This window comes from Chiloscyllium plagiosum, unplaced genomic scaffold, assembly GCF_037043375.1.
Source record: "Chiloscyllium plagiosum isolate Xiang-an unplaced genomic scaffold, Cpla_swu_hap1 HiC_scaffold_29, whole genome shotgun sequence".
Lineage (NCBI taxonomy): Eukaryota > Metazoa > Chordata > Chondrichthyes > Orectolobiformes > Hemiscylliidae > Chiloscyllium > Chiloscyllium plagiosum.
In genome coordinates, this window is record NW_028270167.1 from 23,227,491 (window position 1) to 23,245,063 (window position 17,573).

Genomic DNA, 17,573 nt, shown 5'->3' on the forward strand with positions numbered 1-17,573 from the left:
ATGCACTGTCGGCAGTGGTAGTAGAGTCAGATACATTAGGGACATTTAAGCGACTTGTGGATATGCACATGGAAGGCAATACAAAGAATAGGATAAAAGGCAAGCACAACATTGAGGGCCATACTGTTGTGTTCTGATTCCTAGCTTGTCTATTAAATCAACCAACTCGGATTTTAAATTTCTGTTCCCTTTTCCTCAACTCTCACCCCAACCAGCCAAAGTTTTATTTTTCATAATCTTAAAAATAACTTTCAAAATCACTCAACATTCTAAATTCCATGGTATCCATGACCAATTTATGCAATCCTCTCATCTTAAGATTCTAGAGAATTTATACTGCACTTCTTCCAACGTACTCTATAAAAAGTGCACTGCTCAGATAGATACATTACTCCAGATGTAGGGCTGTCTAATACCAACTTCATCTATATTCTAGCTGTGGAAATACAAAAGCTAGTACTCCATGAATCAGAGTGTTGTTTGTACTTGATCAAGACCTTTTAGTTATGCATAGACAGACTATTAACCTTATATGGAGCTTTACTGTTCCAAACTTCTCACTACTTTAGAATTCAAATCTATTCTTTCCATTTGGTCCAAAATGGATGACTTTTCATGAAATCAATTTGATCTACTCTCATCCCTTGTTTTATACTCAAACCTGTATGATTTATTATGGCTCCAAACTTGTATATCAGCAAAGAAAACTTGGACATGTGTCTAATTATCTCATGATCAATGGGCTAAATTAACTTAGTTGTACAAGGACGTTATGAAGACTGAAATTTACAAAAAAATTGAATAAACATCTTGTACAAGTCCATGAAGAATGAAGACAAAAAACATTTTACTTGCAAAATGTTTTTAAGTGTGGATGCATGTCCTTCACAACAACGAGAATATCAGAAAAAGAATGACGAAAACTAGTAGTTTGCAAAATTCATTAGACAAAAACAGATTACAATTCAAAACCTGAAATGGATTTTCATTTAAAATCAAACTTTTCTGGTACATGAACAATACCAATTACAATCACATAACAGTGCATATGCCAAACTTATTAGGAATTAATAAAGTCTGACCTAAGCAGGTCCTCCTACAAAAACATTTAAAAATATTGCACATTTATAAACTAATTACAAGCTGTACAACAGCTAAATAGCAGTACAAATTTAGATAGCAGTGCAAATTTCCTAATATTTAAGATTCCTCTTCCTTAGCTGGCTACAGCTAACTTCCTCATGTCAAACACAGGGAAACAAAATCAAAAGACCTTGCAATAATGGACTTCAAGTTAAAAAAAACCAAATTTTGGATTCACACATTTGGAAGTACGCAAGGGTAAAGTAGCTACAAGTTTCCATGACACAAAATTCAGTTCTTTAAAAAGGTGGTTACAAGAGGGACATTACATCAAAGCTTAAAAATCTTGAACTCATCAGGATAAAGGACAGAAGAAATTGAAGGCGGAAGGGGAATATCAATTTATACAGCATGAAAAAAATTGTCAACTGGTTGGTTTAGAGCAGCAGCAATAGGAAACATTAACTGTCCATCTTAATTAGCTGGTTAACCTCAAAAATCAGGAAGGTAAACGGACTGGTCAGGACATTTCACATCTTTGCTACAATCCTCATGATGGTCTCCAAAACCTTTTGTCAAATGAAGCAGGTGTAAAGTTATGTACAACCCAGTTTCACCTAAATAAAACAAGGCTTTACGTTAAAAAATAACAGTAATATTAAAAAACTGTACAAATTTCTTTTAAATTCTGAAGGGTTGCCTTTTTTTGCTACTGAACACCAGAAAATACATTATTCTACTTTTACAACTATAAAAAGGTATGTTTTCTTGGGTACATTCGTTTCAGAGGACCAAAAACCAGTAAATTTTGGTTAGGTACAATTGCAACACAATGAGAAAATTAAAGACAATAATTAGTAACTAGTAATATTTATCAATAGGAAATACCTGCACTCTAAATTTATTCTAACTAGAATGTTCCTGTTATACAGCACTATTCCTCAAAGGCTGACACTGCTTCATGGCAGCAATATGGTGATAAATAACTTTCACTTACCTTGTGGGTATCAGTACAAGGAGAAACAAGTTCAAATTGAAGGAAAACAGCAATAACTTTTGTAAATTAGCACTAACAACTGGGCATATGCCATTTGCACTTGAGTAAAAGGTGCAAGAAACTTAATCACCTACTAGTTCCCTACATTTATGCATCCCAATTATAGTCTTAGAAGTCTGTCACCAAGACCAAAATTGGTTTACAGGGCACATGGTGATCTCTTCCGCACTAAACAAGTGGAAATGCACTCAACTTCTACAAGGAGAATGCTACTTTTCAGCTTAATATGAGCTGTTCCTCAGCTTCATTCTATGTATGATCAGCAGATTCAGATTCTTGTCTACCATTCTTGAAATTCCTTGCTGCATCAGATTCCTTTATTGGAGTTTGACTCACACCAATTTTTTTATTTTAAAAGAAACAAGGATGAGCGTTTATTGTATGATTACTGTATGAAGGATAGCCAAATCTTTAAGCAATGTTTGCATTAACACTGGCTAAGGCTCTGAGTTAACTACACACTATTTAAAAATTAGCATATCAGATGTACATGTAAATTAATTTTGTGGATCCAGTTTACTAAGTGATTTTGTCAGTAGCCCTATTGCTCCTCACAGAAGTTTCATCAGCAGACAATCCCTCCCAGCTGAGCAGAGCGCTACATCTGTGCTTGCCAGTTATTTGACAATTTAAAAAAAACTAATTGGAAGAGCAGTGACATCGGAGGCAGGCTAAGGATAAGATTATAATCAATTGTTCACTGTACTAGCAACTTTGAACCAACACTGCTCAACAAAGAACAGTCAGTGCCTCAAATGAACTATCAACAGAATGGGAAGGAAGATATAGTACACCACTAGTCTGCAAAACATTCTTTTTTTTAAATCCAGAGCTCACTTTGGCTTTGACACTCAATTTAAATATTGAACCTGCATTATAACTTTGCAGATTTCACATATGTAATTTGGATAAGACAAAATCATGGTCCTGACATGTTGCTCCTCTGCTGCGTACTTAATATTCAGAAAACATTTTCATTTTACTGGCACATCACACTGCAATTACCACTAAGGCAGACCACATAGTTAAAGGTCACCAGAATCAAAGCAACTGATGAAAGTTGCTCAACTCCATCTCCCTCCAGATAAAGCACCATTAGAACTTTTAAAAAACAAAATCACAAATAGTGAGGCAGAGATTCACTTTAAGGAGTCAGATATGTTTACAAGTGGGAAAGGAACAAGATTAGACAGACAATTGGCTAGGGGACTTGGTGTTTTATATTGTACAAACAGGGAACTTTTGTGCAGACATCCCAAACTGCTCAGAAAATTACAATTAGGTATATCATCTTTTTAACATCAGGAAGTATTCCAGCTTAGTTCACTGAACATTCCCTCAAGTTCCAAATGTTCAGAAAGAAGGGGATTAACTCATCCCCAATCTGGCAGTAAGTTTATTGCCAATTTCGACGTCTGCTTCCTCGAGAGTGATCCCTCCGATAATCGTACTCCCAACCTCTGTTGTGTTGAGAGCTTTGGTCATGTTGGAACTCTGGTTCACGGTTTCCTCTATAATACTGCTCTGAACTGGGATCCTGGAAGTGAGCATCTCGAGCGAAATAACCATTATCTGATCGGTAGGATGAATAGGATTGCTGCCTCTGGGTGCCTGACGTTGATTTTTCAGAATGCCACATCATTCGTGAATTTGGACTGGATGACCGTGGCTGTGCAGTGGTGCTATAATTCTGAGATGTGGCATGCTGGTTAGATGTACCTTGATAGGATTGCGGCAGAGTGGATCGATTGTTAGCATTCGGCTGCTGCAGTGAGGGACTGTAATTCTGCTGCCCTCCCCTGGCCTGTTGCTGCCACATGTTGTTCACCTGCAAGTTAAAAATCAAATTGTTCACATATCTGCACAATTCAGTCAGACAGAAGAAAGAACACCCTGATCCATCTGAAAAAGAATCGAACTAGAGGATACAGTTTCAACTGGAAAGCAAGAGAAGTTGAAGCATTTTCATTAAAATCCTGCATGAACTACCTGAACACTGGTGAAAAGAATACTGGAATTGGATATACCTTTGGCAAAGAAAAAGACTGGCAGGCTTCTACAGACAGACAGCATGGTAAGGTTAATTGGATAGCCCTTTGAAATGAGAGAGAGGATGGACAAGGAGGAAACAGCCTCATCTTTAAATCATGACGGGGTGCAACCTGACAAAAAATTATAAATTGAACAAAATAGTACATCAATACTTACACTGGAGATGAGGGAGTAATGGTAATGAGGACTAGTAATCCAGATTGAGACTAACGTTCTGGGGACGTGGTTTCAAATCCCACTATGATAGTTGGTGAAATTTTAATGACAAAAACTGGCTCAATAGCAACTGTGTAACCAATGACGATGGTCTCAAAAACCCATTTGCTGCGTGGATGCCCTCAAGGGAGGAAAAATCGGTAATTCTTATCTGGCTTAGTTGACATGTGACCACAGACCCACAGCAATTGATCAACTACTTAATGTACTCACAAGCGACCCAATTCAAGGGTATTTGGGATGTGCAATTAATGCTGACCTAGATAGCAACACCACACCCCATGTACAAAACATATGCAAACTTATGAATTAGGTTCAAGCATAGTCATTCAGTCCCACAAGCAAGTTCTGCCATTTGATAAGATCATGACTCATCTAGAAACTCCATTTCCTTTCACACAAAATCATGTTAATACTACCATCTTTTATTTGTGATTTCCCAGTTTAAAACTTTTTAATAATGGTCTAACAATTTCCACATGATGATGTTAGATGAATTAATCTATTGTTTTCTGCCTTCCTTTCTTGAACAAAAGGTGTTACATCAGTAATTTTCCAATCTGTCAGGAATTTTCCAGATTCTAATGCTAATAGTGTTTTGTCATGGAAAGAATTCCAGAATTAGTGGGCGGCACGGTGGCAAGCACTGCTGCCTCACAGCGCCAGAGACCCAGATTCAATTCCCGCCTCAGGCGACTGACTGTGTGGAGTTTGCACGTTCTCCCCGTGTCTGCGTGGGTTTCCTCTGGGTGCTCCGGTTTCCTCCCATAGTCCAAAGATGTGCAGGTCAGGTGAATTGGCCATGCTAAATTGCCCGTAGTGTTAGGTAAGGGGTAATACGTAGGGGTATGGGTGAGTTGCGCTTCGGCGGGTCGGTGTGGACTTGTTGGGCCGAAGGACCTGTTTCCACACTGTAATGTAATGTAATCTAATCTAATGGGAACACAAAAACACTTCAAATTAACATTTATTTTCAAAAAAAAAAAGAGGATTTGAATGGAGAAGAACATGCATCTTCTGATGAATTCATTATTTTTTGTTTCTACAAGTTAGAATCCGAGGGGAGCAACAAATTATAAAAAGGAGAGGAGGCAATGGCGTAATGGTATTATGATTGTGCCTTAACAATCAATCCAGAGATCCTGGTAATGCTCATGGCAGATGATGTAATTTGAGTTCAATAAAAATCTAGAATGCAGATTAACAATGACCATGAAATCATTATCCACTGTAGAGGAAAACCAATTTGGTTTGGGCAGCACGGTGGCTCAGTTGTTAGCACTGCTGACTCTTAGCACCAGGGATCCGGGTTTGGTTCCTGCCTCAGGTGACTGTATGTGGAGTGTGCACATTCTCCCTGTGTCAGCGTGGGATTCCTCTGGCTGCTCCGGTTTCCTCCCACAGTCCAAGGATGTGCAGGTCAGGTGAATTGTTCATGCTAAACTGCCCACAGTGTTAGGTGCATTAGTCAGAGGGAAATGAGTCTGGGTAGGTTGCTCTTCAGAGGGTCTGTATGGACTTGTTGGGCTGAAGGGCCTGTTTCCACACTGTAGGGAATCTAGTCTAATCTAGTTCACTAATATCCTTTACAGAAGAAAACTGCCATTCTTACCTGGTCACATTCTTACACATGACTCCAGACCAGCATGGCTGACTCTTAACTGCCCTCTGGGCAATAAATGCTGGTTGAGCCAGTAAAACTCTCATCCCACTAATTAATATATTAAAAAAATTCTAAGGTTGATATATTTGATCCTGCCACTAACATGGGTGGGACTTTGCTGGAAGGTTTTAATAGACTACTGGACTGTCTGTATGACCTAAGTGTTAAATCAGAAGTAGGGCAAAATATGCTACTACAGAGGAACGTCCATTATCTGAAAGACATGGGTGGAGGGTATTTCATCCAGTTAATCGATTTCCAGATAAATCAAACACCGGATAACATAATTTAGCATAGAATCGGGACCTTGCAATCTTGCCGGATAATCTGTTATTCGGATAAGTGAATGCCGGATAATTGAGGTTCCTCTGTACTTGGATCTGTGCAGTTGGAGTTCAGAAGCCAGCAGCAAGCTGAGAAGGCCACAGATGATCACCAATTCTGCTACTGATAGTTTGATCTCTGGGAAGCCTCACTTACTAGCCAAAGTTTAAATGAAGATGTTTGCAAGAGCTTGCAGTTAGCCAAAAAGAAAATCACATAACAAGGTTCTGCTCAGGACACCAAGGGAGGTGTAATTGTGATGATACTAAAATGCTATAGTGCAGTCTACTGAATCCAATCAAACAGTCTCAGGAGAAGAGATTAAATAACTGGGAGGCAAGCAGTCATTAAGGCAGTCTAGGTTGGAGTGATTTGAGAGAAATCAGAAACTAAAATCTTTGGAGAGAAAAACAAAGAAAGCAGACAATCCCTTGAGAAAAACAAAAAAACTTTATGGCTCAGTGATAACTCTTGACTGTGCAAGCGGGCATCAGAGCCGCCCCGCATTTGCCACGGGACTATGCCTACATCGGTAAAACTATAGGAATTCATTTTGTGTTTTAAAAACGGCAGCCGCAGCTTAAACCCACAGAACTCAGCAGCTGCCGGTCCGCCCACATGACCGGGAGATGGGAGCCAGAGGACAGATCAAATCCACACTAGGCCAGACACTAACCATGACTCATAGACCGAAACTCCGGAGCTAATTAATATGGAAGCCCATCTCCTAATCAAATCAAGAGACTGACTGAAACACACCCATATTCGTCAATACAGAACCATCCTAACACAAAGGACAGGCATCCACCAGACAGGAACGAACAGACTAATACACACCAGCACCCCAAGGGAACAAAGGGGGGTGCTAGCCCCAGCCCTCACAGAGAGAGACAAGCAGATAGTACCCGGACCCGTTTACATAATCCAATTAGCACCCTATTGTGTGTACACTGCAACTCTCCTGGGACGGCAGGAAACCCACCATTTGCACCTACTCCGGCGATGATGGGGAACTATCATCCCATTCATACTCAAAATCCTCACATCCTGACAAAGCAAGGTATATAATGTGTAGCATCACGCGGGAACAGCAGAACAGCCGAGATTCGGACCTCGGTTGGTCTCCGCCGGTGTTACTGTATCAATAAACGTTACCGATTGTTGAACCGCACTCTGGGCTTGGACTGATATCATTTCATCCGCGCTAACAACTGGCTGGTTGCTGGTCATAGCCATTAATGTGCAGTTTGTAGTGTGTTCCACCATAATCAGTCTATTATTACCCCTCTTATAAGATAGATATATTGTTCAATGTGTTGCATTGACTTTTGTACAGTAAAATTTTTAATATTTGTTTACAAACTGAATTCTGAGTTATTCCCTAAATATCAGAATTCAAATTATTTATTAAAAACATTACCAATTCTTAACCAAATCATAACCAAATCATAACCAAATTTGGACATCTGGTCTGGCATTGTAACAGTTCTTAAAGTAACCATATTTCCACAACAAATATTACATGGAGCAATTGATAGAGTACAACTGGCAGAGTAGAAATTTCTATTAAAAACTCAGAATAATTTTCACAATGTTTTTACTTACCACAACCTGCCTCTGAAGACTATCAGGTGAAGAAAATGATTTCTGTACTGGCTGTGGGGTCGCAAAGATTGGAGACCCTGTATTATCCATACCACGGCCAAACCTGTCAGAGCAAACAAGAACTTTCAATAAGATCACACAAAAAAAATCATTATGACACTTCTCCATCCCCAAAATCATGTTGCAGCTGTACAGGACATTGATTAGGCCACTTTTGGAATACTGTGTGCAACTCTGGTCTCCTTCCTATCGAAAGGATGATGTGAAACTTGAAAGAGTTCAGAAAAGATTGACAAGAATGATGCCAGGATTGGAGGATTTGAGCTATAGGGAGAGGCTGAATAAGTTGGAACGGTTTGCCCTAGAGTTTCGAAGGCTGAGGGGTGACCTTATAGAGGTTTATCAAATCATGAGGGGCATGGATAGGATAAATAAACAAAGTCCTTTCCCTGGGGTCGGGGAGTCCAGAACTAGAGGGCATAGGTTTTGAGTGAGAGGGGAAAGATATAAAAGAAACCTAAGGGGCAACTTTTTCACACAGAGAGTGGTACGTGTATGGAATGAGCTGCCAGAGGAAGTGGTGGAGGCTGGAATAATTGCAACATTTAAAATGATCTGGATGGGTATATGAATAGGAAGGGTTTAGAGGAATATGGGCCAAGTGCTGGCAAATAGGACTAGATTAGGTTGGGATATCTGATCAGCATAGACAAGTTGGACCAAAGGGTCTGTTTCCATGCTGTACATCTATGACTCTATGACTTGAAGAAAGCCTTTGACAATGTGCCACACAGGAGTCTGCCGAGTAAGATTAGGGCCCATGGTGTTAGAGGAGAAAGTGAGGACTGCAGATGCTGGAGATCAGAGCTGAAAATGTGTTGCTGGAAAAGCGCAGCAGGCCAGGCAGCATCCAAGGAACAGGAGAATCGACGTTTCGGGCATAAGCCCTTCTTCAGGTACCTTCCTGAAGAAGGGCTTATGCCTGAAACGTCGATTCTCCTGTTCCTTGGATGCTGCCTGACCTGCTGCGCTTTTCCATGGTGTTAGAGGCAAGGTGCCAGCATGGATAGAAGATTGGCTTTCTGGCAGAAAGCAGACCATGGGAATAAAAAAGTCTTTCTCAGGATGGCAGCTGGTGACAAGTGCTGTTGTGCAAGACTCAGCATTGGGACTACAACTTTTCACTTTACAATTAACAATCTAGATGAAAGAACTGAGGGCATTCTGGCTACTTTTGGAGACTATTCAAAGATAGAGGGTCAGGTAGTATTGAGGAGGCAGGGTGGCTGCAGAAGAATTTGGACAGGTTAGGAGAGTGGGCAAAGAAGTGACAGATGGAGTACAACGTGGGAAAGTGTGAGGTCATGCACTTTGTTAGTAAGAATAGAAACATGGACTATTTTCTAAATAGGGAGAAAATTCAGAAGTCTGAACTGCAAAGCGACTTGGGAGTTTTCGTCAAAGATTCACTCAATGTAAACTTTTGGGTTAACTCAGTAGTTAGAAGGCAAATGCAATTATGGCATTAAGGCAGAGAGGACTTGAATATAAAAGCACGGATGTACTTCTTAGGCTGCATAATCTTCTGGTCAGACCACATCTGGAGTATTGTGCACAATTTTGGGCCCCAAATCTCAGGAAGGATATACTGGCCCTGCAGCGTGTTCAGAGGAGGTTCATGAGAATGGTACCAGGAATGAAAAGCTTATCATATCAGCAACATTTGATGACTCTGGGTTTATACTTGATGGAGTTTGGAAGGACGAGGAGGGATCTAATTAAAACTTACAGAATACTGAACAGCTTTGACAGAGTGGATGTTGGGATGGCATTTCCATTGGTGGGGGAGACTAGGACCTAAGGGCACAGCCTTCGAGTACAGGGAAGACCTTTTAGAACAGAGGTGTGAAGACATTTCTTAAAACAGAAAGTGGTGAATTTATGGAATTCACTGCCACAGTAGGCTGGAGGCCTGGTCATTGAGTATTTTTAAGACGGAGATTGATATTTCTTGATTATGGGGGGAAAACAGGAGAATGGAGTTGAGAAACTTATCAGCCATGATTGAATGGCAGAGCAGACTTGATGGGCTGAATGGCATAATTCCTGCTCTTATGTCCTATGGTCTCTTATAGTGTAAGCTCCTTAAGACAACGTTTAGCATCGCAATGTTTCTTGTCACCACTAACCTATACTTAATATCGAAGTTGCAATGTAATGTAACCTTGAAAGTGATCTACTAAGAGACCATCTTGCAGGAATAATTTTACATTAGATTTTTTGCACAACTACAAATCTACACATTAACATGTACACAGAAAGCACAACTGCCAAAATTTCCCAAGTATAAATGAATGCTGTCAATATTCAGTATGGGCTTTCACTTCCTGCCCTGAAAGACTTAGTCTCAGCAATTCTAAACTCATCAAAAAGCCTCCTTTAATATTCAGAATCTATAAAGCAACTTTTGAGCTCTTGCAAGTTCTGCCTACTTGAAGTGCATTGCAATTTCTTTTTAAGAGTCTAAAGCAGCAAACAGACTACATCCTTAGTTAGCAACATGCAGAACAGTAAACAAAAATAGCTAAACAATTACAGAACAATGTTTATACCGATTATTGCTGAACTGGTTAGAATGGTAGAGAGAAGTGAAAGAAGAAGTTGAATTCTGAGACTGGTTTCCTTCCCGAGATTCATGAACACTCCCTAGAAACAGAAGGCAGAAAATAGAAAATTACTGTCAAGTTTAAATTTAACACTGTTTTGACTTTCTTGCGTCTGGAATGACATCTTAAATCAATAGCAGTTTGCTTTCTATTAAGATTAATATCCATCATGCAGTTTGCCTCTCCCCATTCATAACCAAGTGAATTCTCTTCAATCACCTTTTTTCTCTGCAACTGCTTAAAAAGCATTGACACTGCAATTAACCCATCTAAAATTATCTTCAGCATTAACCTGTATCCACTGAAAGTTAACAGTGACAGCGATATCACAGAACAATTGACAGGCACCAGATCAAGCAACTGTTTCTACCAGAATGAAAGCTCAAAAACTATTCTCTGCATTTAAAAAGTTTAGCGTGTGCATGCTGAAATACGATTTTTCATCTGACTTAAAGTCAAAATTGGTTCCAAAACAGATACACGGAATTCAACCTTTTTTCAGATTGAGCCTTTAGTAAAATGAAGTTTAGTATTTGCAAAATCTGTGTCAAAAGTGTCCTGGCTACTGAAGAACATAAGAAATAGGAGTAGTAGGTCATCTGGCCCATCAAGCCTATTCCATCATTCAATAAAATCAAAACTCATCTTTTTGTGGACTCAGCTCCACTTATCTGCCTGCTCACCACAACCCGCAATTCCTTTACTGTTCAAAAATCTATCTTTGCCTTAAAAACATTTCAACAAGTCAGACTCAACTGCTTCACTGTGCAGGGAATTCTGCAAATTCACAATCCTTTGGGTGAAGAAGTTCATCCTCAACTCAGTCCTCAATCTGCTCCTCCTTATTTTGAGGCTATGTCCCCCAGTTCTACTTTCACCCAGCAGTGAAAATAACCCACCTGCTTCTATCTTATCTAACATCTTCATAAGTTAGTGTTTTTCCTACTAGGTGCTACCAGAGATACCAATTATCTCCCTTTCTTGCAACAAGTTCAAATATCAAACTTGGAACAGATTTACATTCTCCCTGACTGGGAAAAACATAGTGACAAATTAAAAACATATGACATGAAAGCAAGCAGACTTGAAATGAAAAATGTCTATTGGAATTCAAGTTATCACCCGACAAGGTAGGAAATAAACTGCTGCAGTTCAAGTTTTCTGAACTTACCTGATCTGAACTGTATCTTAATAGCCTTCCCGTAGAGTTGTATTCCATTCAGTAAGTTTTTCCCATAATGGACGGACTCCACATGTTTAAAATGCACGAACGCGTACTGCTTTGATTTTCCATCCTTGTCCTTGGGGATCTTTACGGCGAGGAGTGGGCCAGACTGGCAAAGCAGAAAAAGGAAATGAGGGAGGATACTTACATTTCCAATTAAGTAGCGAAAAAGGAGAAAAACATGCATTTTGAAAAAGTGCCTGGGGAATTACATTAGAACCAAAGAGTGAAGTTGGGGAATTTTGAACAAACCGGGCTGCTAAAAATTACGCAAACTATAAACAGAAAGTTTGCTCTGAAGTATCTCATAAATGAAAGTAATCGAAGTTGTAGAGCATGAATGAAACACGCGGCTGTTCAATTCAATGTCAGATTCACTTTCTGCTGATGGCTGCACAAAAGCTGCTTAACCACTTTATTAAACGACAATGACTTCAAACTGACCCAGTAAAAGCTGAGACAAAAAAAAAACGGGGTTGAAAATCGAAAGGAACAGCTTCTGAGGAAAGAGCGGAGACAAGTTCAATCCCGCCCAAGGCCTCACTAGGCCAAGACCCACCTGCAGGAATAATTCAAACAGAAGCTCCTCCGTTACTCTCTGATCCAGATTCCCGATGAACAGCGTTGTATCCGCATCATTCGATATCCCCATGGTAGTTTCAAATTAACATCCACCCGTTTACCCCTTCCCCCTAAACTAAACTCGGCCCCGGATTACACTTCAAGCGCCTTCAGTCCCTCTCATTCCACTGCGGACTTCACTTCCGCCCCGCTACCATCTCCTTGAGGATTCACTTCCGCTCCGCCAACGTCCTTCTCGGGCCTTAGTTCCACCCTTTACAACCATCGTCGGTGTACACTTCCGCCCCTTTAGTCTACCGTAGAGGTGCCGCGCCATTCCAGCCGTCTTCGGAGCTCAATTCCGCCCCGCCACCGTCCCTCTCCACCTTCACTTTGGCCTCGCAAATTTAGATTTCAGATTCCGGCCTATGTCATAGTTAATATTTGATATGAAAAGAATGCCAACACTTCTTTTTAGTGTGACCCATCACCAGTTTAAAGCATTGTAATTTTAAATTAAATAGATTACCTACAATGTGGAAATAGGCCCCTCAGCCCAACATACACCCACCAAAGAATACCCCACCCAGACCCATTCCCCTACAGGCAATTTAGAATGGCCAATTCACCTAGCCTGCACATCTTTGCATTGTGGGAGGAAACCACACACAGAGAACGTGCAAACTCCTCACATAGGACCGTCTGAGGTGAGACTCGAACCCAGATCCCTGGCACTGTGAAGCAGCAGTGGGAACCACTGAACAACTGTGCCACAATCAAGTTCAAAAATCAAGTCCTTGCATTCAATAGTTTATAGGTAATTCTATCTGCAGTTCATTAATACCAACCTAGAAAACTAACATAAATTGATGAACAGCTTTGGAAAACTGATAATTTAGGAAATGATTATTAGTCCCGAAAAGAAATATAAACAGGAATGGTTTAGCCGTTCAAGCTTGCTCCATTATTCTCATCAACCTGTGATGTTATCACACCCTCTGGAGCAGATTAGTCTTGAACTCAACCCTGAGAAAGTGAGAGCTGCAGGTGCTGGAGGTTAGAGTAAAAAATTGCGGTGCTGGGAAAGCAGCATCCATGGAACAGGAAAATTGACATCTCAAGCATAAACTCTTCATCAGGAATGAGGCTTGTGGTCCAGGAGGTCTGAGAGAAAAATGGGAGGGGGTGGGTGGAAAACGTAGCTGGGAATGCAATAGATGAAGATGGGGAAGATGATAGGTTGGAGAAGCGAGTGAGGCGAATAGGTGGAAAGGAAGATGGACAGGTAGGGCAGTTCAAGAGGGCAGTGTCAAGTTGGAAGTTTGGATCTGGCATAACTCTCACTCTGCCAAGGACATGCAATTCCTGGGCTGCCTCCCTAATCACCTGATTCTGGAGGAAGAATGCTTCCTCATCTGCCTTGGGACCCTCGAACCACGTGGGTATGTGGAACAGTCCATCTTCCACAGCGACACAAGCATCATTACCCACATATTCCTCTGTTACATCATTGACTGTATCGGTGCCACCTCATGCTTCTACAAGGTTGACCAGTTCATCAACTTCACGAATGTCTTCCATCCTGACCTCAAGTTCACCTGGACCTCTCCATCTCCATTTCTGGCGAACGACTCAACATGGACATCTACTACAAACCCATCAACTCCCATAGCTACCTGGACTATAACTCCTCCCACCCTGCCTCCTGTAAGAATGCTATTCCTTTTTCCCAAATCCTCCACCACTTCTGCTCCAAGGAGAACCAATTCCATTAGAGAACATTCCTCATGGCCTCCTTCTTCAAACTCCACAATTTCCCCTCCCATGTAGTCGTCAATGCCCCCCTGCACATCTCCTCCACTTCCGCCCTTGAACCCCATATGTCCAATCGCAACAATGACAGACCACCCCCCACCCTGGTCTTCATCTTCCACCCCACCAATCTCCGGATACATCACATCATCATCCTCTGCCTTTTCTGCCACTTACAGACTCCACTACCAGGGATGTGTTTCCTTCCCCAACCCTATCTGCATTCTGGAAAGACCATTCCATCCACAATTCCCTTGTGCAATCTACACCCCCCACCAACCTGACCTCCACTCCCAGGCACCTGCCCCTGCCACCGCAAGAAGTGCAAAACCTGCACCCACATCCCCCCTACCCCGACATCTGTTCCAAGGCCCTAAAGGATCCTTCCACATTTGAGAGATATACCTGTACTTCCACTCACGTCATCTACTGTGTCCATGACTCCTGATGTGGTCTCCTCTACATTGGGGAGACATGATGCCAACTTGCAGAACATTTCAGAGAAACATCTCTGGGATACATGCACTAAATGACCCCACCTCCCTGTGGCCGAACACTTTAACTCTCCCTCCCATTCCACCAAATACATGCCAGTCTTGGACCTCCTCCACTGGCAACCCTAACCATCCAACACCTGAAGGAAGAATGCCTCATCTTCCGCCCTGGCCTCCTCCAATCACAGGAGCAATGTGGATTTCACCTGTTTCCTCATTTCCCCTCTCCCCACCTTATCCCTGATCCAACCTTGTAACTCAGCACCACCCTCTTGAACTGTCCATCTTCCTTCCCACCCACACACTCCACCCTCCTCTCCGACCTGTCACCTTCATCTACCTACTGCATTCACAGCTACCTTCCCCCAACCCCACCCCTCTCCCATATATCTCTCAGCCCCCTTGGGCCACAACCCTCATTCCTGATGCAGGGCTTATGCTCGAAATGCGGGTTCTCCTGCTCCTCAGAAGCTGCCTGACCAGCTGTGCTTTTTCCGGCACCACACTTTTCAACTTTGAACTCAGCCCTCTGGTTCAGAGAAAGGGACGTTACCACTGAGCCACTATCGCCCTAAATAATCACAATTACTGCCAAATTCTATTTTTTTTAACTTACTACCGCCTACAGTAGTACTTATATTTTCCCCAATATCCATGTTGTGTGTGTGCAGACGTGAGACACAGTGAAAGACAACAGATGGACAAAACTTTATTCAATTTCCACCACCAGGAAGGAAACACACAAGTGGCCAGTGACAAGTCATGCCCTTCACATCAAAGGGCAATGTTGGGTAATCAAACAGTGAAGGGGAGGGCAGAGATTAAATCAAAATAGAGTTGGATGGGAAAATAATACACTCCACTCCCTGCGGTACCCACCTCTCCCTGGACAGCTCAAGGGTATTAGTGGACACCGCGTGCTACCTCTCCAAAGACACGCGGACTCTTAACATAACCGTGGAAGAGGGGAGGGCCAAATTCTAAATTTAAACTGGGGCAATCTTCTCTTCATTCTAAGGCACACCCAAATATGTTACTTCAAGTCAAACTGTACTATTATTCAGATCGCAGCTGATCTGTCTTGCACTGATTGCCAAATAAAGCCTCTTATTACAAGTGGTTAATAAAAATCTATTAAGCTCGGACTTCAAATTAAAAATTGACAACTACATTTATTGTACAGACAGGTATTCTCAAATTTCAGACCTGAGATGCTAATTTTATGATTCCTTGTCAGCGGTTCATCCTACCTACCCTATCTAATCTCTTTAATATTGAGTAAATTTTGACCAAATTACTCTCATTAAGTCAACTGCATAACAGTTACATTTCTTGAACCCCAGTTATTTTTGAGCTTTTGCACTTTATGTTACTGCATTTCCAATGTTTTGGAATCTACAGTTAACAATCATTACAACTTCCTGTCTTTTAGAAGATACATCCCTCAACTTTATTGGAAATGACTCCATTACAAGCTTTGAAAAAATTAAAAATCAAACCAATTTATTTCTGAAAATAATTCTGAGAGGAGTTTTTAATCTTGTCTTATTCACCATGGGATTATCATGCAAGGGCAAAGGCAGCAAATTCAGAATTGTGCAAAATAACTTAGCTTTCAACAACCTAATTCAAGGTGATCTTCTTCCATTTCTAGTTAAGCTCACACACATTAGAATCATATCACAGAATCTCTACAGTGGATGCAGGCCATTTGGCTCATTGAGTCCACACCACCCTTCCACACAGCATGCCACCAAGATCCACCCCCTTACCCGTAACCTAGATTTTCCATGGCTAATCCACCTAGGCTACACATCCTTGGACACTAATTGAACATTTTTCTACTTATCCCCCAACAATTAATCCAATATCAATCCAATCCCACAAAGATCACTGATGTTATTCAAGCATTCCTTTCTACCCTTTCCCCAACAGATCCATCGCTCAATTATTGCTCAAAATACTGCTCCCCATTTCTCTCCTGTTCCAAAGTGTTTCCTCTGTACTTTCCACCCCTCCCAATTACTCTTCTAATTTGTTCCCTATTTGTTTTCCTTTGACATTACTCCAACTGCATTCCTACTTCTGCTTGAAGTTATTCCGACAGCAGTAGGAATGAAGGGTCACAACCTGAAATAATAACTGTTTTTCTCTCTCCACAGCGACAGCCTGCACTGTATTTTCAGTATTTTGTGTTTATTTTTGAAATTTCAACTGTAGTGTACTGGAGGGGCTGGAAATTCTTTAGTCAGCAACAAACATTAAACACTGAACAGCATGGCAAACCTTGATAATTTGTACATGGGTTGTCATATTAATGGCACAGTATGTTCTACTGTGATTTAAATTCCAAGGATTCTACCAAAAATGAGCCTGAAGTCTTGTGAAATGTGTGCAGATTGGACCTTGTTATGAAGTTAAAGGTGTGTACCATACCTTTAAGAGAAAGTGAATGCTGTTTTGAACTGAGAGATTACAAGCATCTGTATATATGACAAGATAGCAGTCTGAGTGTGTACTGGAAAATTGAAAATATGTAAAATTTGGCTGTGAAATGGATACTAGAGTTTTGCTTGCTGTTTTGACAACAATCCAAATTTAACCAGTTTAAATTATGCCCCAGGATACTAAAACTCACTTTGGTATCAATTTACTAAAAAACGAGTTTGAATTTATTGTTTTGCCAACATTGAACCAATGAGATGACCTGATGTTGGGAGTATAAAATGCATTTTAAAAATTAAGAGAGGGAGCAACTGTCATTGAGAGGGACCCAATAAATTAGGAAACACTATCAAAGGTATCTGTTCATGTG

At 41.0% G+C, this 17,573-nt stretch overlaps 1 protein-coding gene across 1 annotated transcript; it reads right to left on the reverse strand.

The window, feature by feature from the left end:
- Window positions 1-825: 825 nt before the first annotated feature.
- On the reverse strand, window positions 826-12,901 carry LOC122540687 (RNA-binding protein 7-like). The gene is made up of 5 exons (XM_043676768.2): window positions 12,451-12,901; window positions 11,838-12,000; window positions 10,613-10,706; window positions 8,001-8,103; window positions 826-3,968 (listed from the first exon to the last, which is right to left on the reverse strand). Exons 1-5 carry the CDS (start codon window positions 12,541-12,543, stop codon window positions 3,537-3,539), a joined length of 885 nt encoding a protein of 294 aa, XP_043532703.1. The 5' UTR covers window positions 12,544-12,901; the 3' UTR covers window positions 826-3,536.
- Window positions 12,902-17,573: the final 4,672 nt, after the last annotated feature.

Coding starts and splice junctions, on each gene's coding strand:
- LOC122540687 (XM_043676768.2), bottom strand. CDS start 12,543: ATGGGGATATCGAATGATGCGGATACAACGCTGTTCATCGGGAATCTG. Junction 10,707..11,837: donor TAAGATACAGTTCAGATCAG/GTAAGTTCAGAA, acceptor TTCTGTTTCTAG/GGAGTGTTCATGAATCTCGG. Junction 3,969..8,000: donor GTCTTCAGAGGCAGGTTGTG/GTAAGTAAAAAC, acceptor TTTAACTTGCAG/GTGAACAACATGTGGCAGCA.